The sequence below is a fragment of the Aotus nancymaae genome, unplaced genomic scaffold, assembly GCF_030222135.1.
Source record: "Aotus nancymaae isolate 86718 unplaced genomic scaffold, 86718_ANA_hifiasm-v0.15.2.pri h1tg000016l, whole genome shotgun sequence".
NCBI classification, from domain to species: Eukaryota; Metazoa; Chordata; class Mammalia; order Primates; family Aotidae; genus Aotus; species Aotus nancymaae.
Genome location: NW_026988428.1, coordinates 58,973,173 through 58,999,302, shown reverse-complemented (window position 1 = coordinate 58,999,302; position 26,130 = coordinate 58,973,173). Strand labels below are relative to the sequence as shown.

Here is a 26,130-nt window from a genome sequence, read left to right as displayed (position 1 = left end):
AGAATGACCTGCCAGAAAAGTCAGCTGCAAGCTCTCAGAAAAAACAGTGAGTCCAAAGCACTAGAGAGTTGTGAATATCAAAACCACACAACTAAACAAGGCTTACATGGAAAATGAGGTATATTCAAGAATGGTGTAGCTAAAGCAAGGTGGCAAGTGAAAACACACTACACATCAACAAACTACATTTAAAATCCTCAGAACTAGAATGTTAGACATGATACAGGTCATGGACTTGGGGGGAAAGGAGTGGTCCTCTTGTTCAAGGTGCTGCTGTCATATGGACTTTCATTTACCTAACACTATTTGGCTTAATGACTCATGAAACAAATGAGAGACTGAGAAAGCGAGTGTGAGAGAGAGCGAGAGAGAGTGACCGCAGTGTTGACTGCAGAACCAATATCACGGCAATCTGGTGGGTCTGAGAAAAAGAAATAAAATTCAACAACGTTATGGAAATTGGTTCAGATTATAGACCGAACTAATAATATTGGTTCCAAAATAAGTATAGCTAATAAGCAAATAAAAACAAAACACAAAATAAATATAGCTTGATTTCTGAGGCTAATGTTGGTTAGGTTCAACTACAATTGATGTGATGGATTTAATTATGTCCTTCTCAAATTTATATGTTGAAATCCTAAGCCCCAAGACCTCAGCATGTGACCTGATTTGGATATAGGGTCCTCATAGAGATAATCAATTTAAACAAGATTATTTGGATGGGCCCTAATCCAGTATGACTGGAATCCTTATAAAAAGGGGAAATTTGGGCACAGAGATATGTTTTAAGGAACGATGATGTGAAGACAAAAGAAGACAGCCATCTACAAGCCAAGGAGAGAAGCCTGGAACAGATCCTTCCCTCCTGGCCCTCAGAAAGACCCAACCTTGCCAACACTTTCAGTATCCAGAACTTTTGAAAGTGCAAGTGGCCTGAAAAACCCAGCTACAGTGCTATATAGGCAACAATCTGCTGGCCACAATATATTCTTTTCAGTGACAACATTCAACAAACTGCCTTTCATGCCCCAGTAATGAAATTCAATTAAATACAGCATATTTGGCAATTCTAGTATCATAACAAACATTTACAGAGTGATTACTTGCTCCCAGATTTAAATTCTGTTACTGAGAGATCTGGCAATGACCTCCAGAGAGTGTCCATTAGAGTTGGAAATTACAAAGGAATTGTGCATGTGTGGTTGTTTTTCACACTTTCCTATATTCCCCACCTCACCCCTCATAAAATTTAGGCACTTCCATAAATACAAAAAAAAAAGAAAAAGAAAAAGAATTGAACTCATATTCAACACAGAGTTAAAAACAAGAAACAAAACTATCTCTAAGTCAATGATGAAAGTATAAGTAATTAGCAAAATCATAGCAATATTTATTCAGTGTTTGTTTGTTCAGGGAGAGGTTCATGTTAAGATCCTGGCAGAGACACACAGATATATAATACACACATCAAAGCAATCCAATGATTGATGAACAGTTTTATACCAACAATGAAACTGCTTTGAAAAGTGTTCAATTTTAATTTTTATAGGATGATTCATGCTCAGCAAGAATTAAGTCTCCTCCCATGTTTTCTGCTGCCAGGACTCAAATACTTCAAGCCACTTCCACAAGAGCAAACATGTCAGATGAAAAAGTATTGTGCCTTTCCAAGGAGGCCTTCCTCCACACAGTAAAATCCCATAGTCTGGGCATTAAGTGCTCAGTGCCAAACTTAGATGCCAGCAGCTAGAGATTCTAGGTTGTAAATCACACCTGGTCTTCAACTCTGAAAAACAGCTACAGAGCTAGCAGTGTAGACACAATCATGCTGGCTTGGGAAGGTAAAAATCAAATGTCTTTCTAGCCATGGAAAGAAATTTTTAGCCTCGTGGTAAAAAGCTTTTCATATTAATTATTATTACAAAATCACTACTGGGCTACCAGGGAGTTCCAGAAGTTGCATAGTTGTTCAGCTTCTAAATAAGACAAACCTATTTAGACCTGTTTTAATTTGGAAGCAAACCGACTGACATCTCCAGAGATGGTCACCATTCCTGCTGTGCAGGTCATGTCCTTCACAGAGTGCCTCACCCTAGGTGTGTAGAGGCTGAAATCCAATCCATGCAGCTCAGGGGCTGCATTCCCCTGGAGAGGCACCATTTTCTAATTTGTACAGGCTCTCTAAGGACAAGCAGTGGTCCTTTCCCAAGACCTCATTTTCAAACAGTAATAGAATGGGGCCAATTGTCAGTGTTAATCTTAATAAAAATGCCATCTGCAAGTGTCACTTTCACCCTCTTCTCTGTGGATACTCCAGGATATTCATCTAGGATTATCTCAGTAAAGAGCAGTGACTTTAAACACCTTTAGCTCAGGAAGTGAAACAGTCAGTGGACTGGAGCATAGAGAACAAAAGGGGAAATGGCTGCAAACGAGGATGAAAATATGGGGGAGGCCATGTCATGCAGGGCCCATGGGACCATTTTGAGAATTTAAGGATTATCCTAAAAACAGTGGGACACTATTGAAGGGTCTTAAGCACATGGGTGACCTGATATGATTTGTGTTTCTAAAAAAAAAAAAAATCACTCTGTCTCCTATACAATAATGACCAGAACGGAGCCCGAGAAGATGTGGGAAGAGCCGGTGAAGAGTTGGTAGACTGCACAAGGTGGAGGTAGTGAAGGCAACAGAAGTAGACAGATGTAACACACGTTAGGAGATGGGACTCATGGGAGTTGGTGAGTGACTGGATGTAGGAATGAAAGTGCACGAGAGAAGGAATGATGTCCGGGATGAGGCCCGCCTGCAGTACTGAAAAGATGGGCAGCTGAGGATGCCATTTCTAAAGAACACTGGAGGAGGAGCAAGTTTGGGGGTTAATGTCATGAGTACAGTTTTAGAGTTGAGAATTTCATAAAGCAGAGGATCAAAAGGCCTTCATGATAAAATATTATATTCCATACCTATGGTTTTCTAAAATTAAATCTGAGACATGCAGTTCTGATCAGAATTTTAGAAGTAATTGGCTACATGCTGAATATAAGATTTGTAGTTCTCAGATGGGAACAGCAGCAGCTGCAGCCAGGCAGCCCAGTTTCGGGAAGGCTCTTGGTGCACCGCAGCCTGCAGACACCCAGCCCACACCCTCCCCGCACCAAGATGCCCAGAAGGAAGTTCAGCTCAGCTGAAGGGTCAGTGAAGGGAGACCCCAAGAAGAGATCTGCAAGGTGGTCAGCTAAACCTGCTCCTACAAAGTAAAACAAAGCCCAAAAAGGCAGAGGAAAGGGTAAGTCTTCAGACAAAAAAAAAAAAAAAAAAAAAAATGCAAATGAAAGGGGAAAAGAAGCAAAGAGAAAAACAGGCTGAAGTGACTGATCAAGAAACTAAAGATGTATCTACAGAAAAGGAGACAATAAAAACAAGGAGAGTCCAGCCTCGGATGAAGCCACAGAGAAAGACACCAAGTCTGACTGATATCATATACTATGTCTTATCAGTGGTCCCTGTCTCCCTTCTTGCACAATTCAGAGGAATATTTTTATCCACTATTTTGTAAATGCAAGTTTTTTAGTAGTTCTAGAAATATTTTTAAGGAGAGAATTCTACCTCATCACATATTTTAAAGGGTAAATGCTTTTAAGAGGTGAAACATTCACTGATAGTTTATTTTCTGGTATACAACCAGAAAATAGTGTGGGACATTTCATTATGGCAGGCTTTGACTGTCTTGGGTGTCAGCTTAACATTTTATAGATGGGGGATTGGTTTCCACATCCTATAACACACAGCACAGTAAATGGCAATATGGATTCACAGTCCTACATTTAACGTCTCCAACATTTCTGACTACTTCTATTCTCATGTTGGTTTTTAGTAAATTGTTTCATAAAAAATATTACTCTTTGGTCATGGCTTTCCCTGTCAGAGCAGTGTGCAGTGTGTAGCATCTTTGGTCACGGTAGTCCTGTTTTCCTAATAAATTTATTATGCTGTGAAAGACTGAATATGTGAGTATACAGTGTATATGTTATTAAATTGTGAATTGGTATGACGTGTGTAACAGCTTATCAACATTTGAAGATACTAGTACTTGATATCCTCTTAAGGAAAATTTATTTCCAAATTTTAAGCTAGAGAGTCATTGGTATAACTTTTAAAAAGAAATGCAATGGATTTAAAAAGAATTATAATGGCCTTTTACAGTTTCAGTACAGAATTGTGTACAAATTGGAATGTCGTGCACTGATTCTCAACACAACCAATAAAATCTCAATTAGGAAAGAAAAAAACCTGATTTATAGTTCTCAAATTATTCTCCACAGCCACATTCCTGTCCCCACCCCCAGAGTATTTTTGGTTAGACCAGTTGTTCCGAGTAAAAAATGTCACAGAAGGAAAAAAAAAAGGGGGGAGGAACATAGCCCCATAGCCCATATGTAGGAGTTCAAGGTCACACCTGATAATCATTACCTTCCCCATTCTTGCAATTTGCACCCATCATCATCGTCTATGGAGTTTTGGTAAATTAAGAGTAGTGGGTCTCAAAGTGTGGCCCCCAGACCAGCATAACTTGAGAACTTGTCAGAGAAATGCAAATCTCAGACTCTACCCCACACCTACTGAATCAGGAACTCTGAGTATGGGACCCAGAAATCTGTATTTTCACAAGTCCTTCAGGTGATTCTAATGCACACTCAAGTTTAAGAACCTCTGACAATGCTCAAATGCATTTCTTTCACATCTGCCTCTTAATTGTCATAATCAGTTTTCTTCCTACGTGCTTCAACATTGCAGTTGACATCTAAGTGCAGCTGCTTCCCCCAGTAATGCCATTCTCCCTTTTGGAGCTCATGCTATTTCCCATGAGGTGGACATGCAGTTTTGTTTCCATTAATCTGAATCAACTGTTGGTGGCACTGGCCCCTGTCTCTAGCTCCTTCCCATGTGTACTGGCTGCACCACTCTCAGCATACTGCCTTGTAAGTTACGTTAGCATGTTCATGACAAAGAAATTGCCTTTTGTTTGAATTTATCACAGTGCCTAATCTGTACAGAAAACCTAGTAAAAGTTTAACTGGTTGTTCCAGATTAGAGTTTCTCAGGGTGGAGTCTGCTGGCATAAGTCCTTTGTAGGGACATGGATGAATCTGGAAACCATAAGTCTCAGCAAACTGACACAAGAACAGAAAATCAAACACCACACATTCTCACTCATAGGCAGGTAACGAACAATGAGAACATATGGACACAGGGAAGGGAGCATCACACACTGGGGTCTGTTGGGGGAGCCAAGGGAGGGACAGTGGGGGGTGGGAAGGTCGGGGAGGGATAACATGGGGAGAAATGCCAGATGTAGGTGATGGGGGGATAGAGGCAGCAAACCACATTGCCATGTGTGTACCTATGCAACAATCCTGCATGATCTGCACATGAACCCCAGAACCTAAAGTACAATTAAAAAGAAACAACATAAAAAAAAAATCATGTGGAATGCATGCTCAGAGTACAGATTCTAGGCCCCATTCCTTGTCTATTAAACCAGAAATTCCTAAAAATGGGGCACAGGGATTTGCATTTTCAATGCACATTGAAATCTGATTTTCATTGCTATATATAAAATTCATCTTGATAGCAAGTATAGATGGATTAACTGCTTCTTGGATTAGCAGAGTACCAAGCTAAACTCTAAACAAAGGTGAAACAAACTGAGAAGGGTTTACCTTGTGCCTAATCTGTGGCCTACTTGTTAAATGTACGCTGTGGGTTATAAAGTACTCAAACAACTACATCACATTTTGTACTCTCAGATTTATTAGTGTGTGGATATTGTGATTTAATTTTCTCACCAGTTGGGTCTTCCCCAGCCCAAAATTATGGAATTGATTTTTCGACCCCAACAAATTTTATCTTCTTATTTTCAGCCCAGATATCTGGGCTTCAAAATCATTTAGAAAATATCCTTTGGCCTATTTCTCTTAGACTTATTTGTAAATTGTCAAAGTTTATGTAAGCTTCAGCAAAACTTAAACATGGACTTTCCGGTGGAAAAAAGAAAACATTAAAATAGCTATCAAATAGCAAACAATATTATTTGTAACTACTAACACATGGTTGTACAGCTAAAAAAATTTCCTAGCTTAAGTGATGAAAGTTAAACTTACTCCCTGACAAACTCCTCTTACCAAGTGGGTACATGAGCCCCACCCTCCCACACCCCGAAAATGCCTGCAGACAGATCCACTGTCAAAATAGTTACTGCAAAACACATTATACAATAGAAGCAGAAGGAAGTCAAGAGACAGTGATTTTTAATACTGCTGCAAGAGAAATAGCCATAAAACAAAAGAGAAAATGACAAGCTCTTTCTTAAAATAGCACTGTCTTTCTCAAAACAATTTGGGCTTATCTTTATCTTGCCAAACGTATGCAAATCCTTTTTTTTATTAAATTGCAATGTCTAGTTAAATTTTCACTAGACCTTTCTAAACTAAGCTGTGTAATGGAAACACATATACACCCACACCCTCGTGAAGTCTATGAAAATTACTAGCCTTAGGTGATTCTAATGTATGCTCTTAACTTTTATTTTGGAATTTGACAATGGAATTGCGAAATTCCATTTCTGAAATTCATTTCAAGACAAATACTTTTAATACATGGATGGAACATACATTGGTTCATAATGGCTATCAGGAATTTTTTAAAAATTGATATAATGTACGCATAGTAAAAGTGACCCTTTTAAGACAAAAAATTGATAGGCTTTGACAAATGTATACAACCATGAAACCAACACCAAAACTGGGTTGAACTGTGTAGCCCACAGACCTGCCACACATGGCTCCTTGAAATGTGGCCAGCACAAAATCAAACATGTCATAAGCGTAAAATAAAAAAAATCATAATAATTTTATATTTATTTTAGAGTGAAATTATATTTTATAGATTGTTAAATAAAATATCAAAAAATTAATTTTACCTATTCCTATGTCTTTCTTTTTTAGAAATTTGTAGAACATTAAAATTAGTGGTTCCCATTTGTGACTCAAATTACTTTTTATTGGACAGTGCTGATGTGGATTATTTCTGTCCCCCACAGTGCTCCCCTTACCCCTTAGCAGCCTATACCATTTCCCTAACCCCAGGGGCTCCTGCCAACCACTGAACTACTTTCTACCCCTAAAGTTTTGCTCTTGGTAGGTTTCAAAAAATATTCCCCCCTTTTGTCTTAATAGCTTCTAATTTTCCCATTTTGTATTATTTTTTATAATTTTTAAAGTTGTTTTTCACATTACAAGATTTTTCAAAGCCTTGACTATAGTTTTCATTAACTGACGTCTTTTCATTAACCACTTCCCAAGCTGGTAGGCCACCATAAGTGCATTTTGGGTAATAATTTGGTTTGGTTCTGTGTCCCCATCCAAATCTCATCTTGTAGCTCCCATAATTTCCCCGTGTTATGGGAGGGACCCAGTGGGAGATGACTGAATCATGGGGGCGGGCCTTTCCCATGCTGTTCTTGTGATAGTGAATGGGTCTCATGAGATCTAATGGTTTTGAAAATTAGAGTTTCCCTGCACAAGCTCTCTCTTTGCTTGATTCCATCCATGTAAGATGTGACTTGCTCCTCCTTGCCTTCCATCAGGACTGTGAGGCCTCCCCAGTCATGTGAACCTGTAAGTCCCATTAAACCTCTTTCTTTTGTAAATTTCCCAGTCTCGAGTGTGTCTTTATCAGCAGCATGAAAACGGGCTAATACAGGTAAAGAGCTCTCTTCCTAGAGGAGAAGTGCACCAGTGGTTCCTAATTGAATGGAGACTATTGTGTGCACATACAACAGCATCTATTCACAGATGCTGTGGGAGATCCATGAGGCGGGAAGCCTCCCATAGCTTAATTTTATTTAGCTTCAGGGAAGTGCAGAGAAAGCTTTATTTATGCTAAGAATAAGAGGAACAGAAATATAAAGCACTAAATCAGTAAAATCATTTATAGGTGGGAGGAGCAGGGCAGGAGGTTTTGGTCTGCAGACAGGTCTACTAATGGGAACTCTGGGATGACTTAGGAGAATGACCAGAGAGATGCCAAGAGACATCCAACCCCCATCTCACTCCAGCCCCCAATCTAGGCTAACCTGTTGTCATTCTGCTTATCCTCAATTCTCTAATTAAATTAAAGTATTAATTATAACAGGCATTCACATTTCCGGCTATTTACATTCATTCTTCACTCACTCTTCAGATACTGTGTTAACTTTCTGATTTTCCAGAATTTAAGAAAAACACTGTAGGCTACCTCCTATCTCCATTTTCTCCAATTGGGTTAGTCTGGAGCTGAACACCAGTCAGTCTGCCTCTGAACCCTTGGGGTCCCACTTAGAGAATCAACCTTGAGCATTTCTATCTCTTACTTCCACCCCCACCCCGGCTTTCCTTTATAGTCCCCTAGAGAACTAGAACAAAGGTCTTCACATTTTGAGCATCTGACTTCTAGTCTTTTAAGGATAAGTAGTTAATTGCCAACTCTGCTCTTGATCTGTGCTTTCTGGTTTCCTCTGATATAATTAACAGCACCCAGGGAGTCTATGTCTCTCCTCCTTCTCTGCAAACATACTTTGTGCAAAATTCTTCCCACCAAGGGGATTGCCTCCCCAATTTAGAATGGTGCCAAAAGGAGAACTGTTGGCCCTGAATTTCCAGATTAGATGACACTCATTTCACCAAACCTCTGCTTAACCCAAAAGGATCCCTTCTGGGCATTTCCACCCCAACTAGAGATGTACTAGAAATGGTCTCCAGTGTGGCTTTCATGCAATTGAAACATTGTGAAAGGATGCTAACTCTGGTGGTTCCCTAACCATCACGGCCAGAATCCAGGAGGGTTTTGTTGGTCAGGCACCATGCTGGCAGATGCTGACAATTCCTGGAATGACTTTGGATCCACCTTGCTCTGGTGGAGGCTCCAGTCCATTGAGGGAGATAGTCAGATAATCACATAAATACAAGGAGAATTATTGCATGCACACATGATTTTGATATGCAGTCAGAGTTGGAAAGTAATCTATGTCTGACATTTTAGAATAAAATACAAACATTTTCCCGAGAAGGGTATTGCCAAGGAAAGGCAGAGGAAGGAGTCTGTCTCTTCAATTATGCAATAAAAATAAACCATTTATGGAACATCCCACATATATAATCATTTCGAAATCTCTGCAAGGACAACATTATCATCTCTATTTTATAGATGAAAAAGAACCAGGTAAAAATGAACCTGCTGCTGCTAGAAGTGACAGGATGCAGGGCCTGGAACCTGATAGGCACTCAACTGGTATGCACACAGTTGCTAATTAATAATAATTTGAGAAGTACAGAAAATATTCCAACGGAGAGCTAGGAAAGGACTTAGGTTGCCTGTATTTGGTGTGGCATGAAGCACTATCAGGCTTGGCCTAAAGTATGTAGGAGCCTTGACATTATAAAATACAATAAGAAATGCTGTATGCTTATTTGTTTGGTAACTGTACAAATAATTCACATTTCTTTAGTAACTGGTTCTATCATGCAATAGCCTGGCCACAAGATATTGGAGAATTCAACAGAAACAAAAATGAGATTAATACCTGCAATATCTACTAGAAAGAGTTGTTGTAAAAACTAAATGAGGTCATCTATACACGGGAAGTCATATTGTCTGCAATTTTTCAAAATATTTCAGCATGGATATATTTGTGACACAAGGGTGATAATTATTTTTGACCCATACCCTGGGGTAGTTAGCATTTGAATGACTAATCAAAAGCTCATGTAAACAGAAAACCAAGTCAACCATGTTTATCTCTGATGAATACTGCTAACAACCAGAGGGTTGTTACTTAGAATAATTGATGCTGCAAATGATTTTTCATTGATAAAATGGTGTTCACAATGGGCTCTTAGTATTGTACAGACTTCCTTCCCCACTCTTGTATAACCTGAAAATAAGAATCTATCTAGCCCAGTTGTCTAAACCTTTCAAAAGGTTGCCCTCAGACCATGAAGTTCTGGGGATCTGATGTACAGCATGGTGACTACAGTTAATATTCTATTATATTCTTAAAATCTGCTAAGATAGATTTCACACACATACACATACACACACACAGTGAGGTGATAGATGTGTTAATAAACTTGACTGTGGTAATCATTTCACAATATATGCTGCATGAAATCATCATATTGTACAGCTTAAATATATACAATTTTTATGTGTCAATTATACCTCAGAAAAGCTGGGTGAGGAAGAGGAAATGGTGTCCTCAGCTGAAGACTCTCCCCAGTCCTGTTTCTAGATGCTTTGGAGGAAATTTGGTCACCTGATGCTGACAAGAAAATTAGTCCAAACCTGATGCTAGAATATTGTCCCATCTGCTTCTAATGAAACATACTTTTGTTCAGTATTCTCCAGATCCACCAGCAGACAGACACAGGGACCGTCTAAAGCAGCTCTGTCCAATGGGACTTTCTGAGGTGACACAAATGTTTAGATGACACTAATAAGGTAGCAGTACAGGTGGTCACTGGCCACTTGAAATGTGGCTAATGTGACTGAAGAACCAATTTTTGTTTAATTCCATTTAAATTTTAGTAGCCGCATGTGGCTAGTGGCCACCCTGTTGGACACCACAGTTTCGGAGCTTACAGAACAAGGTTGTGTGATGTTTTGGTGCCCGCTGGCCATTAAATGTTTATATGTGTGGCAGAATTCAGTCTGTAAGTTGTGTTCACGGCCATGCTAGATGGTAGAGTTGTGGGAAAGGGAACCTGTAGCTCTCCTCTATTAGCACTGTGGACTATGTCAACTCACGATGCACAAACAAATCAGCTGAGGTGAGTTCTCAAAAGTGGCAGCACAGCTGCAGGGACTCTGGAGGCGAATCTACGCCCTCAGAATTGCACAACTTAATATTAGAATGAAAATACACAAGTCAGAGGCTGTCATAAAATTAAATTACCAACCATGGGAAAGCACCAAGCAGAGTATGTAGCCCTTGGCAGAGGTATGATACTTTTCAACCTTGAACACACCAAAACTGTCTATTTTCACCACCCGCCCACTACTTTAATTAAATACACGAGCTTTGATAAAGTTGTATCTGTTTGGGAATGAACATATAAACAGAGCATAGGAATAATACCCATCCTCTCCCCGATCCCAAAAATAAACATTATAAATATTTCAGCTAAGAATTCGGTTTGGAAGAAGGAAGTCCTTGTCACAATAATTCTTATAAAACAAAATAAGCGATGGAAATAAGGCAACTTCCTTGTTTCTGAAGAGCATCACTTGTAGCCCATTTACATTCGTTCTTTTTTCCACCTAATTGTTTTTACTGGTAAAATATGTACAAAATTTACCATTTTGAGGAGTAGACATGGAAAGGGAAGATGTTTGTCAACAGGTGTAAAGTTTCAGTGAGACAAGAGGAATAAGGCTGGTGTTCTATTGCATAGCAAGGTGATAACAGTTAATAATCATGTACTGTATACTTACAAATAGCTACAAGAGATGATTTTCAATGTTCCCACCACAAAAATGATAAATATTTCAAGTGATGGCTATGCCATCAGGATTAGCTTGATATGACCATTCCATAATATATATGTATCCAAATATGATATTGCACCCCATAAACAACACATATTAAAAACAGCTTTAATAAAAGAAAAAGAAAAAGAAAAAATACCATTTTAATTGTTTTAAGTGTACAGTATTAAGTACTAAGTATATACTACTCTATAATATTATTAATTCAAATTTCCATAAGTTTCTGTCCTTGAAGGTAAAACAATATACTAATATGTAATACAGCATTTAAACATGTACAAGATTAACATCAAATTCAGAATAGTGCTCATGAGGGAGCAGGGAAAGAAGGTGTTGGGGAAAGAAATAAAAGGGGGCTTAAATATTATCTATGTTTACTTTTTAAAGATATGAAATAAATATGGCAAAATGGTAAGACTTGACCAAACTGAGATTTAAGTACATAGGCATTTGTCATATCATTTTCTATACTTTCATGTATTCTTCTAAATTTTCTCTTTTTTTTTGAGATGGAGTTTCACTCTTGTAGCCCAGGCTGGAGGGCAGTGGCGCAACCTCCACCTCCCAGATCAAAGCGATTCTCCTGCCTCGGCCTCCCAAGTAGCTGGGACTACAGGCACGTACCACCACACCTGGCTAATTTTTTGTATTTTTAGTAGAGATGAGGTTTCACCATGTTGGGCAGGCTGGTCTCGAAGTCCTGACCTCTGGTGACCCATCCACCTTGGCCTCCCAAAGTGCTGGGATTACATCAATGAACCACCACGTCCAACCCTTCTTTAAACTTTTTATTTTGACCTAACTTTAGACTTACAGAGAAGTTGCAAACATAGTACAGGGTATCCATATACCTCTCGGCTTACACCCCTAATGTTAACATCTTGTACACAGCCATAGCAGAATGATCAGACCAGGTATTAACTTTGGTACAACATGATTAGCTAAAACAAAGATGGTATTGGAATTTCCCATTTTTCCACTAGTGTCCTTTTTTTATTCTACAGTCCTCTCTAGAATCACACATTGCATTTAGTGGTTCCTTCTCCTTAGTCTCTTGCAGTCTGTGACAGCACCTCAGTCTTTCCTTGCCTTTCTTGACCTGACACTTGTCAGTTACTTTGTCAAATGTCCCACAGTTGGAGTTTTGTCAGATTATTTCTCATGATTAGGTTGAGATTATACATTGTTGGCAAGAACATCATGGAAATGATGCTGTGCCCTCAGTGCATCCCATCACAGGTTCAAGACATCTCTTTCTTGTATATTTAAAATATTTCATAATTTCGATAAATGAAAAATAAGTAAGTAGCTGTATTAGCCTGGGTTCTGTAGAGATACAGAACCAATAGGAGATGGATAGATGGATGGATGAAAGGAAGGAAGGAAGGAGAAAGAAGAAAGAAAAAGGAAGGAAGGAAGGCAGAAGGGAGGGAGAGAAAAAGAAATAGAAAAGAGAAAGATTTTAAGGAATTGGCTCATGCAGTTATGTGGGCTGAGAAGTACCAAGATTTGCTAACTGCAAGCTGGAGACCCAGAAAAGCCAATAACATAGCTACAGTCTGAGTCTGAAGGCTTGAGAAGCAGGAGAGCTGATAGCGTAAGTGCCAGTCGGATTCCAGGAGCAAGGAAGGGCTGTGCAAAATCTCCTCCACTCAGTGTTTTATTTTACTCAGGCCTCAATCGATAGGATGATGTTCACCCACACCAGGAAGGGTAACCTGCTTTACTGGGTCTACTGATTCAAATACTAGTCCATACAGAAACAGCATTGTGGACACCCCCAGAATAATGTTGAACAAATATCCGAGCACCACATGGTCTAGCCAAGATGATACATAAAATTAAGCATCATAACAGCTTAACTTCTAAATTAGAAACTTCCTACTCTGTATACTTAGGTTCCAAATCCCATCAAGTCAAATGGATCTTAGGAAGTGTTCCAATTCTTAGTTATTATTGGCTTCAGGCCTAAGACATCATAAATCCACAACATACTATCATTTCTAAAACTTCAAGAAGCTTTATTGTAGTTGATCTTGCTTCGAGAAAAAAGGCAGTTTATACTACTTAGATAATGTAATAATTGTAATCCAAGAGAAGCTAGATCTGCAAGTCAAATTAAGGCCCTAAGAAAGAAATTAACATGAGCTGTATTGTTAATGAGGACCCCTAAGTCCCCTGATCTTCTTTTGGAGGTGAAGTTACCATTTAGAATTGACTACATTTCTCAGCATGGCATCCTAAGAATAATGTGTGTCATTGCTATTTCTATGATGGTTTAGAAAGAAAAACCTAAATGATTATATAGTTTTCTAGGGCAAGAAAAGTGTGTTTCAGGTACTTTCACTACCTGAGTTGTATATTTTAAAAGTTGTATACACATACAGAGAGACAGAGAGAGAGAGAGAGAGAGACAGATTATAGAGAATATATCTGATATGGTTTGGCTGTGTCCCCACTCAAATCTCAAATTGTAGGTCCTAAAATTCCCTGGTGACGTGGGAGGGACCTAAATAATATTTCAAGTTTTCTCTGAGGTTGCCTCCCTTTGAAGCTCTTCTATCCTCAGGATCACTCTAAACTTTGGTGATTTAGGCTGGGAAATCATTTCTTCCTTAAATGCTTATATTCAGTTCAAAGTGCTCCATTGCCATAAGTAATGACAACACATAGTTTCTCTCCCAGCTCCGCTCCAGCTACATGGAGAGAAAGCTACTTATGAATTCTTTTCTAGGCCCCCAGAGTCCTGGAAGACAGTCTCTGAGTTTTTATGAAAAGCCAGAGCAAAGACTCCAGATCCCATTGTGCCAAAGAGAAAGCTGAATGGTTATTTTAAATCTCATTTTGGCATGCCCCAAATGTGGACACCATTGTTAGGCCAGTCCTGTACACCGTATGTATCTCTTGCAAGTCTCTTAGAACATGCTGGTTCACCTCAAGGATTTTCTTCCAAGGAACCAGAACATGGGTTTTTCTTCGCCTGAATCAACTCCCCCAGGAATCTTCCAGGGAGGAGGTGGGTGGTCAGCCTCCTGAGATAAGAGTGTGCAGAGGTTAGGACATGGGCTCTGAAGCCAGACTACCTATGTTTGAATCCAGGTTCTTGGGTTTATGATCAGGAATGTGAGAGAGTTATACAACCATTCACGCCTTGGTTCTTCCTTCTATTGAATGGGGCATATGATGATACTTAACTGATTGAGTTGTTGTGGGGATTAAACAAATGACACATACCAAGTGCTTAGTACAAGACCCAGCATATAATAAGTGTTAAATAAGTGCTAGGGAAAATTCGCTAGGCATGGTGGTGTACACCTGTAGTCCTAGCTACTCAGGAGGCTGAGGAAGTTTGCTTGAGGCCAGGAGTTTGAGGTTGCAGTGAGCTATAATGGCATCACTGAACTCCAGCCTGGGCAACAGAGTGGGACCCTGTCCCTAAAAATAAAAAATAATAAAACAAATAAAGTAAATGCTTGGGAACATGTTGCTTCTGCTTAAACAGCTTCTAGGATTAATCCAGGTCCACAATCACCCAGGGGAGTTGTGGGCAGTCTGTGGGCACCTGCCAGGCTGCATCTGTTGGGTAGTAGAAGCTGCTTCTTTTCAACTCCAAGTCTGCCTATTTCTTCTATCCTGTCATCAGAATTCCTTAAACAATCTTACTTAACAGAGCCTACAAATTTAAGCCACTTCTACAGTGAAAACCCTGAGAGTGAGTCATGGGAAACTTTAGCTGTAATCTTGTTAAATGGAAATGAAGGCAGACAAATATTTGGAAACAATCTTAAGAAATTGATAGATTCTAACGCACTGAGGTTGTTTTAGGTCAGATAAGTGTTTCCTGGCTTTCTGCTCTCCATTTGTAAACGTGTGTGTGTGTGTGTGTGTGTGTGTGTCTGTGTGTGTATTTATACACATGTCCCCTTATTTAGAGCTCTAAATCTAAGGATGGGAACCATCTTTGACAGCCACCTGACAAGAGAAGTAACCTCCATGCATTCATCCTTCTACCCTCAAGAGGGTTGCTCTTCAGTCTGGAATGATATGGGCATAGAATATTTTGGAAGCAAAGGGACAGATTCTGTGGCTTTATATCCCCCTTTTTCCTTTTCTCTTTCCATATTCCTAACTCAAACTCAGTTCTTTGTGTTGCCAAGGTAACCAACAGTCTCAGAGCACAGAGTTCTGACAGTTGGACTTTCAGCCACTGAGACTCAAAATATGAAGGATTTCTGATGTCTCCCCTTTTGCCTCAGGAGTTAGCAGCACTTCTTCCATGTGGCAGCCACCAGGGCAGGGTATGACCATTGTGTGTGTGTGTGTGTGTGTGTGTGTACACGCATGTGTTCTTCAGTCCTACTTTGGGGCTTCACAGAAAAAGCTGTACTAAAAAGTGGCATCAGACGGTGGGAGGATGGGCATCTAAATAGAAAAACCTTTCTGGAAAGTAATTTGGTACCAATTTAGCACAGGATTGTGATATATTTGTGATGTTTGGTCCATTAATCCTACATATAGAAAAATAAGAGACATAGTCAAAGATTTATGGAAAAGCAGGTTTACTACAGATTCATTTGGTAAAAACAATAACTCTCACCCAATGATCATTAATAAGAAGTGGTTAAAAATTGCAGAGTAACCGTATATATGTTTGTTTTAGGCTATGCCATAAAATAATCTCAGTTTCAACAGACATGACAGCCACATTCACATATATGTATATGTGTATATATATTGTATAAGTGTACAGATATATATATGTACATTTATATAAATAGAAAAGATAAGAAAGTCCATCAAAATGTTTTGATAGTTATCATTACCTTTAGAAGGTGGGACTATAGCATATTTGTTTATATCTTCATATGTTTCTATATTTTTCCAATTGTATATGATAATCATCTTTTTATGATACAAGATCTTACAAGCGTAGTAGGACAAATGATGAGAGGTGGACATGCTTAGCAGAAAGGATTATAACACAATGAAACAAGTTTTGAAAGGCAGAGGGCTGCCTCTTTTGCCCTTCACTGAGAGATTGTAAAAACAGGATAAGACTTCTATCTAAATGGGGTAGTTCTGAATAGAAAAGGGAATGGGGCCAGGCATGGTGGCTCTTGCCTGAAATCCCAGCACTTTGGGAGGGCAAGGTGGATGGATCACCTGAGAGGTCAGGAATTTGAGACCAGCCTGGGCAACATGGTAAAACCCCAACTCTACTAAAAATACAAAAATTAGCTATGTGTGGTAGCAGGCACCTGTAATCCCAGCTATTCGGGAGGCTGACACAGGAGAATCACTTGAACCTGGGACACGGAGGTTGCAGTGAGCTGAGATGGCACCACTGCACTCCAGCCTAGGCGACAGAGTGAGACTCTGTCTAAAAAAAAAAAAAAGAAAAGAAAAATGGATGGATACTGTTTTTGCTTAAGTACCATGATTCTCTTCTCCCCACTCCCACTTATTTTTTCTTTTTTTCTCTTTTGAAGCTACTCGACTTGAGAGAGATTTGTGCCTTTGAACTCCATGGCATATTCATCCTCTAACAGCGACACAGAGGACTGCAGCTCCAAATCTATTTCCAACCTGAGCCTCTCCATGGGCTATTTCCCCTGTGAGGACACAACCTCCTGTGAGGACACAACCTCCTGTGAAGATGCGCCTTCCAAGGGTCCTTCCATCCACTTCCTCCCTCCCATCCAAGGGGCATGGGGGACTGAAATGATACGGAGACCCATGAAAAGACAAGATCAAATTGAGGACAAACCAGAGCAGTTTTGCAAACTAAGCATCCTCCTGGCCTGGGACGTGGACGTCAGCTCTGACAACACAGACTCAATAGCTAATAGCCTTCTAAATGGCGACAACCTGTGGACAGACAAGTTCCCAAAAGAAACGACAAAACTATCTGTCAGCAAACTGGATAATCTTGTGCAAGAGTTTCGGACATTTCTAGAAAACCCGAAAGATGATGAAGATGATGACGCTGTGTTTCCTGAAACTACTCAGAAAGATTTCCAACTGTCCAGAGGCTCCCCTCTGGAAATGGCTCAGGTCAGTCATCAAGAACACGATGCTTGTCAAGACCTGCCCAAGTGCGAACCACCAGAAAATAAAGATGTTATGCAGTCTCCACAGACTCCTCTAAGGCTTAAGGAACATGAGCCGGCTGAGGTGAGCAGAGATGCCTCACAGGACAAGGGAAAGGCCTGGGTTGAACCATAGAATCTTGCAATCACTGGGAGGCAGGTCCCAGGGGGTCTGAGTGATACCAGTGAGAGATAGATAACAAGGGAAGGAGTCAGGGTGAAGATGTAGGGAAAAGACTGTGGAACGCTGAGAGAAACAAGAGGGTAGCAAGCAAGGAGAAGGGCTAACAACTATATCTCCCTTCCCGCCAAAAATGTGTATCTTTAGTATTAATGATATTAATGGGCATTGAAACTTTGCATTGACATTGGTCTATTTTTTTTTTTTTTTGAGACAGAGTCTCGCTCTGTCACCCAGGCTGGATTGCAATGGCACAATCTTGGCTCACTGCAACCTCTGCCTCCTGGGTTCAAGCAATTCTCCTGTCTCAGCTTCCTGAGTAGCTGGGATTACAGGCATCCGCCACCACATCCAGCTAATTTTTGTACTTTTAGTAGAGATGGGGTTTCACCATGTTGGCCATGCTGGTCTCAAACTCCTGACCTCAAGTGATCCACATGCCTCAGTCTCCCAAATTGTTAGGATTACAGGCGTGAGCCACCATGCTTGGCCTACTTGGGATATTTTTGCTAAACAAATGTGAATTCCATAAATGAGTAAATGTTGACTTGGCTGCTGTCATGGCTAAGTCTACCTAACACATCCTTCATTTTCTTGGCAGATGATAAGTGAGGCAACTGCCAGCCAAAGGACAAGCGCTCCAGAGATCTCAATCCTGTCAGAGCGGCCGGAGAAGGATGACACTCCCTCCCACACACGGACCCCGTGCTGTCTTGGGTGGGCCTTCAGCTGGCTGAGACAGCGTGTCCTCTCCCCAGTGCTGAGGAGGGAGCACCCTGTAAAGGCCACCAAGCATCCCTATCGGCCAGCACTAAGGAAAAGATGCTTTCACAGAGGTAGAATTCAACCTCGAGAAACCCTTTAATTAGAACATCCCATATAGACAGATTTTTAAACTTTTTGTAAAGTTTAAAATAATCTATAATAAGGATTCCATTAATAATCCTCATCAGTTTATTTTTTCCTCAATAAACAAAATAAATGTTCTTGTTAGCCATGTCTTCCTCTTCCAGCACACCATCTTGACTCACACTGAAAGCATATGTGTTGTGTAGAAGACAAATGTATTCTCAGCAAACTTTAAGTAGTAGTATGCTTCCTAAACAGAAGTATTCTTCTTCTCTCCTCTCACCCATTCTTATGTATTTTACCCTAGTTTACCTATTTTATGGATTTTAACCTATTCTATCATTAACCCAAATCCCCATTTTCAGTAGGCAGCAGTGTGACCCATCAGATTCCCATGGTGGCAGGACGATTTGGGTTGAACTTACAGCGCTTGAGCGAGTGGTAGTGGGTATTGAGTCACTGAGGTAATTAGTTTCAATTTCAGGAGATGGGACAGCACTTCTGATATTCCCTGGCGACCTCATGGGTTCCAGCATGTGTTGCCTTGACTGTAGTAGTGGCCCACTTAGGAGCAATGTGAGGACTCTGAACGCCACTTAACCATTCTAAGTCTAGCTGTCCTCATTCAAAAGATGTGGAAGACAGTAATACATACCTCACAGGGTTAGTGTGAGAGTTTATGAGATAACACAAGTTTATGAGACAACTGTTGCTGCAAGTACTTTCTTCTGAGGAACTCTCCAGATAACTTGCAAGGGATATCCAAGAGTGAGAGTTAATTAAGGGTCAATTCTCACTGAAATATTTCCAACACAGAGCAGTATTTACCAAAAGTTCAGGATTTTCAGCAGATCTTAACCAAATCCTCTCCCAATCCATCCCATTGTGCCCTCTGAAATTCCTTTGCAATTGTGATTAAACCTTCCACTAAATGTCAACTTCTTTGAGGAAGGCTGTCCTCAGCCTTCTTGCCCTGATTCTCATCCCCCGAGCATCACTACCATTCTCCTCCTTCTTTGGCTGGCACTACCAACCTGTGTGACCTTCAGAATTTATGTTGCAAAGCATATGACTCTTTAGTTTCAAATTCCTTCCTTTCCTCAATTCCAATTTCCTTATCCCTCTCCTTCCTCTCTTCTTCCTTTCTTCTACAAATATTTAGCAAATAGGAGTGCCAGATGCTTTTCTAGCTTGCCAAAATAAATAAATAAATAAATAAAACAATCTTTAGGCTCAAGCAACTTATTTAAGAGATAAAGCCAGGCAAACATATGACTATACAGGGTATGAGTGATAATACCCTGTAGTGAGTAAACATTGAGTTCTAATGAAAGAATAACCCATTCAGCATGGGGAGGTTGGTTGTAAAAGGTTTCCTATGTGAGGTTCTTTGAGTTACAAATGAGGTTATTTAAGGTGGAGGACTTTAACTGACTTTAATTGGTGTGTAGTGGAGGTAAGAGATCACGGCTGGTTAACAATGCATGTGAAAGACAGTGTGGTGAATATGGCCCAGGAAAGACAACACAGTGGGAGGGAGGAGATCAAAAATCAGGCCCTTTTAGGAATATGTGCTCAAGATCACACCCTGAGACCTCTAACTTTGTCTGCCTCCCTGAGAACACCTGCCCAACCCACAACTCACTTCAACACACTCCTCCACCTTTGCCTGATCTTTGACTTCACCAAGATTTGGAGTCCTATCACCACACCTGTTCCCTGACTTGTATCCACTTCCCTCTAGATCCAACCATACACCTCCTTCCCCAACTTGGCATGTCTACCACATCTGGTAACGTCTGCCATGCCTTGCCCTTCTCTTCTCCCAAATCTTTTTAAAATCTATACTCATCAAATTCCCAAAGGGAGCACACTTGCTCCTCACTCTGGTCAACACACAAAACCATAGGGATTTTCCTCTCCATTCCCTGACTGCCTGGGAAACTGATTCTTTAAGATCCAGCTCTAGGGTTACTATGGGGCAATATTGATGCCTCAGGTAAAGGATCATGACCCTTCTTTAGCTGTCCCCTACTCCCTGCCCTGCCACCTTCTTGCCATGACCTGTACTTTTCAGCCCTCTTTATATGTCTATTTTACCTGTAGACTGTGAGCTCTCATGACAAGCACCAGGTCTTAATTTCTTTATATTGCAAATCCTAACACAGTGGCCGGGCACAGTGGCTCACACCTGTAATCCCAGCACTTTGGAGGCCGAGGTGGATGGATCATTTGAGGTCAGGAGTTTGAGACCAGCCTGGGCAAATGGTGAAACCCTGTCTCTACAAAAAAATATAAAAATTAGCCAGGTGCGGTGGCAGGCACCTGTAATCCCAGCTACTTGGGAGGCTGAGGCAGGAGGAATGTTTGAACACAGGAGGCAGAGGGTGCAGTGAGCCAAGATGGCACCACTCCAACCTGGGTGATGGAATGAGACTCCGTCTTAAAAAAAAAAAAAAAAACCAAAATCATAACATAGCCTTTAGTACAGAGTAATCTATCTCTCTGACTCTATGTAATTCTTTAAGTGTTTTTAATATATGCTGGCTATATAAATTTTAAAAAGTAAAATACAGCAGCTTAAAGAATTGCTATTCTTTAAGTCAAAAGTGACTGGTTAATTGGGTAAAGAATAGGAGTGTAAAGGGAAGGAGACAAGAAGAGGATACGGCCATCAAGAGGAAGTCATGTGAGACGGCGACCTAGCGATTGAGAAATCTATTAGACCAGATTTCTAAAATCAATTTAGAAAGTAAATTGAAAATTTAATTTAACAAATATGCATAGAGCCTTACTGTTGCTTTAGACTAGACACTATCATAGGCCTGAAAGAAAGATGACCTCTTACCCTCAAGAGACTTGCAACCAGTTTTGTTATTTTAATTCTTACTCTAGTAATTAAGCTGTAGAACAAACTCAATCAAAATACTTTAAGAGACTGTCTACACTGAATAAGATACACTGTTCTTACTAAGATTTCTGACATACTTGTGTTTATTCATCCATGTTTTATAAACCTGCTTAACAGGTATGAACCTGTCACTAAAATTTAAGCAATGTAGTTTGCAAGGCTTTACAATAAAGTAAGCTTTCCATACCCTTTGAGGTTGAGTGGCATGCTATATATTAGAAAGCAAGACAAAGTATTTTAAAATAGGAAATATCTCAATATCTCTTCATTATAGTGTCAGATATGTTATCAGCCAGGTGTAGTGGCTCATACCTATAATTTCAGCACTTTGGGAGGCCAAGGCACAAGGATCGCTTGAGACCAGGACTTTGAGATCAGCATATTCACAGTTTAAGAGGATTCATGGGTCCAAGTCTAACTGACCACAAGAATAGTGTCTAAAATCCTCTTACGAAACAAAAGAAAAATGAAGCAAATTATAAACAATTTCCTAGAGACTGCGAAAGTCCTTACAGCAATAATAAAGAACAATTTTGTCAACTTAAAATGAACAGTTAATTGCTTCAAAAATATAAGTCACCTTATTATAAATTGCAAGTGGGAGAACTTACATAGCATGCAGGATAACCTCCAATTTCAAGATGGATGGGTGGGTTTTATATTGCATTGCCTGGAGTCAATCTTTTCCTGCTACCTACTGATACCTCAAACAAATAGAACAAGGCTGTGCTTTCAGAAGTGAAATCAGATCTTCATCAGATAACACTCACTGAGTGAGCCAGTCATGAGCAGAATCAGTAAAAAGCCTCAGGATAAATTCCCCCAAAGGATTATTAGCCTAGATCAAGAAGTACCAAGACAAAACAATTTCCGCTTTATCCCACCTTTCAAAGGAATTCCATGGTTTTAATGCCCATTTGATTTCAACATAATATGCTTTAAAAGGAACTACTTCCAAGACATTTTCAAATGGTATGGTAAATATCATAACTTTTCAGATTGTGGCATTAAAAGAAAATTTATCTCATTACTACTGAATTCTCTCAGGCTGGGAAAAAACAAAACAAAACAAAATCAGAATAGCAATTTATATAGATTTTCCTCACCTGCATCAATAAAGATTATTTTAAGTACAAATCTCTAAAATAAAGAGCTCTCACTCTAGGGTAGAGGTTTCCTGCATACCCACTCACAAAGATAACCCTTCAAGCATCTTCATAGTTAATGTGTGTTTGGATAGCTGTTTTCAAGTTTCACTTTCATTGATCCTTCTGCCATGAGTCTTTGGAGCCAAGATTTTCCCAAGCAGGGCATGGGGATGGAAAGGAGAATTTTTCTTCGTAAAATGACTTCAGAAATCAAGTTAGTACCATATTACAACTAGAAACTTAATAATTGATTCATATAAGGATCAGAAATAGATGCTGAAACAATTGGGTGAATCACTGTCAGGGAAAAAAAACATGCACATGGTCTCTAAGATTATCCCACAGATGTCTTCTTAGTTATCAAGAGGATTAGGCACCTTTACAATGAAGAGATCTGGTCAACACCAACTTAGCCAAGTGATTAAACTTATCCTAGCTAATATCATGCACCGTCTGAGGAGAAGCAATGTACACTTGCTAGTACTATGTTTAATTTAAATCTAATTATGAGGACACAGTCAGATGAGTCTAGACTATAGGACATTTTACCAGACAACTATCTTTGACTTTTAAAACATGTTAACATCATAAAACGCAACATAAGAAAACACAAAAAAAAGACAGGGAAACAAGATAGTTCATAAAAGAGACAAAAGAAACATGACAACCAATTGCTATTTGTGATTTTTGATGGCATCTTTGATCAAAACCAAAAGCAAAACAAAAACTATAGTAAAGGACATTTTGGTTCTGAATGTAGACTGGGTTCTTAGGAAATTTAGGCTGAAATATTTAAGGGTGTAAGTGTCATGATATCTGCAACGTACTTTCAGATAGTGCGGGAAAAAAAGAGAAAATGAGAAAGCAAAGATGGGGAAAATATAAAGTAAAGCTCTAGTAAGTAGGTAGTACAGGTCTCTATTAAAGTATTTCATCTGCTATACTTGTATGACAGTAACATCTTATGAGATATACACATATATAAAACATTACAACATTTACTCTAAACAAAACTTAGATAAGAATTGGATTTCTCCAGTGATGTAAACTGGACAATTCTTTAATCTGGATTCATTCATTCATCCTGGCACCTGCCTTTGATGCACATCTGGCTGCAAAGAATTTTCAGTCTCAAAGATTGGTAAATATTCATCCTTCAAGTCCTAACTCTAAAAAGGTAAACTGGTTCATTTGAAAGCAGACTGCATCTAGATATTTTTCCAGAACATGTAAGATTTCAGAGTCTATCTAGCTTTTGCTGAGATTAAAATGAATAATTTTTGCCAAATGGGGAGATAGGTCCTCTGCCCTTTGAAATTTTTGCAAGTTCAACGCCTGAATAACTCGTGTCTACCTTCAGAACACCGTCTTGTACATTTTCTGTTTCTCATAAATCAAGAACAACCTGACACTTATAATACTAACAATTTCTTCAAATTGTTTTGATGTTTTCTTTTATTTTGAGCAGTGACAGATTGTTCTGCTTCTTCCAACCTAACAAGAACAGGCATAGTCACCATATAATGTATTGTGCACTCTGGGGGACTTCTGAGAGTGAAAGAGGGTGCTCTACGTAGTCTTTTTTTTTTTCTTTTTGAGACAGATTCTCACTCTGTTGCCCAGGCTGGGGTGCAGTGGCACGATCTCTGCTCACTGGAACCTCTGCCTCCTGGGTTCAAGCGATTCTCATATCTCAGTGTCCCAAGTAGCTGGGACTAACCATACAGGCTGATTTATATATTTTTAGCAGAGACGGGGCTTCACCATGTTGGCCAGGTTAATCTTGAACTCCTGGCCTTAAGTGATCTGCCTACTTTGGCCTCCCAAAGTGTTGGGATTACAGGCATGTAATCCCCAAAGCTACCATGCCTGGCTTATACAGTCTTTATTAACATTTTTAAGCATTTATAGCTTACATGATTAAAGCTACAGATCCTCTCTTAAACTAATGTGCATATTCATACATACTGATGACTTTGCAAATAATTTTAAAAGTTCAAAGACTCTCTGAATCTTATTTTTCAATATCAGATTAAAAACCCAAGTTCTTAAGTCTGACTTGCTGGCTTCAATTCCCAGTCCACCACTTATTTGCTGTGGATCCTGGTGAAGTTACTTAACCTCTCTGTGCTGTTTCCTCATCTACAAACTGCAATACTAATTGTTATTAGCCTCAAAGGGCTGTGGTAAGGATTAGGACCTGGCACATAAAACTGCTTGCAAATTTTAGCTGCTGCTACTTGCTGTCACGTGATTCCTCTGTTTTAAAATCTGCTACTGCTCCTAATGACTACAGAATAAAGTCCAAGCAACCTGCCATTAAATCTCTCTATAATCAGATCCTGAGGCAGTTTTCTGGTCTTATTTCACAATATTCCAGCCTGCCCCTCGTTCTAGAACCTTTATGTTACTTGTTCCTTATACCTTCGTGCTCCAGTGCTTTTGCCCATGCTGTTACCTCTTCTTGGAACTGTCCTAACTGCTACTTCTCCAGTCTACCCTGCTGCCCATCTACTCCCAAATGGGTATTCAAGACCCAAGTAACATTGAAGCTCCTCTGTAGAACAGAGCAGGCTGGAATTAACCTCACTCTTCCTCGTGCCACCACAGCACTTCACTCTTAACTGTAGTTAGTGTATATTTTATCCAGATTTACAAAAATATGCACTCATATCTTTCCCTCCCACTAGACAAAAGCCCCTATGTTCTGCTTATCTTTGCATACTCCAAAGCCCTGGGCCCAGTTTCTTCATTCAGTAGCTCCATGATAAATAATTCGTAAAATGAACAGTTAATCTGCAGGAAATAATTTAAACAGATAATATCTGAAATTGAATGTCATTTCCTTTCAGAAAACCTAACTAGCTTCTACTTTAATTAACTCTCGTCCCTGGATATTTATATGAGGGAGGTGCACGGGGACACAGCATAGTGTAGATGTTCCCTGAGTGCAAAGGCTCAGTTTCATACAACAGACAAAGCTAGCTAACAAAAGAACATCCGCATCTTTCTACTTCTCTGAGTACAGACTTACAGTACAAAGTGACTTACAAAGTCACCTGTCTTTTGAATTTAAGAAGATTTTTTAAAGCCAATGCATTTCTAAATATTCTAGACGTTTAAATTCATTCATGCATTCAAGTCCATTTAATGAACATTAACGTGCTAGGGCTGTGCATAAAAATGAGCATGATACATAATCTCTGTGTCACATGATTACCTTTCATGATCAGACCACTACTGTTTCTGCCCGTTGGTACACATTTATGCAAGTTAATTTAAGGAACACAGTGGCCAGGAAATTATATATCTAGGCTAAAAAGATGCACGAGACTCCTAAGGTGCCCTACTGTGGGTCATCAG

At 39.6% G+C, this 26,130-nt stretch overlaps 2 protein-coding genes across 13 annotated transcripts in view; one reads left to right on the top strand and one right to left on the bottom strand.

Annotated features, from left to right (window-relative positions):
- PPFIBP1 (PPFIA binding protein 1) overlaps positions 1-26,130 on the bottom strand; it is a 172,699-nt gene that overhangs the window by 81,437 nt on the left and 65,132 nt on the right. The gene's annotated exons all lie outside the window — the stretch shown is intronic.
- LOC105720579 (uncharacterized protein C12orf71) lies at positions 17,116-18,724 on the top strand. The gene is made up of 2 exons (XM_021666864.2): positions 17,116-17,643; positions 18,461-18,724. The coding sequence occupies exons 1-2, from the start codon at positions 17,116-17,118 to the stop codon at positions 18,722-18,724; spliced, it is 792 nt and encodes a 263-aa protein (XP_021522539.2).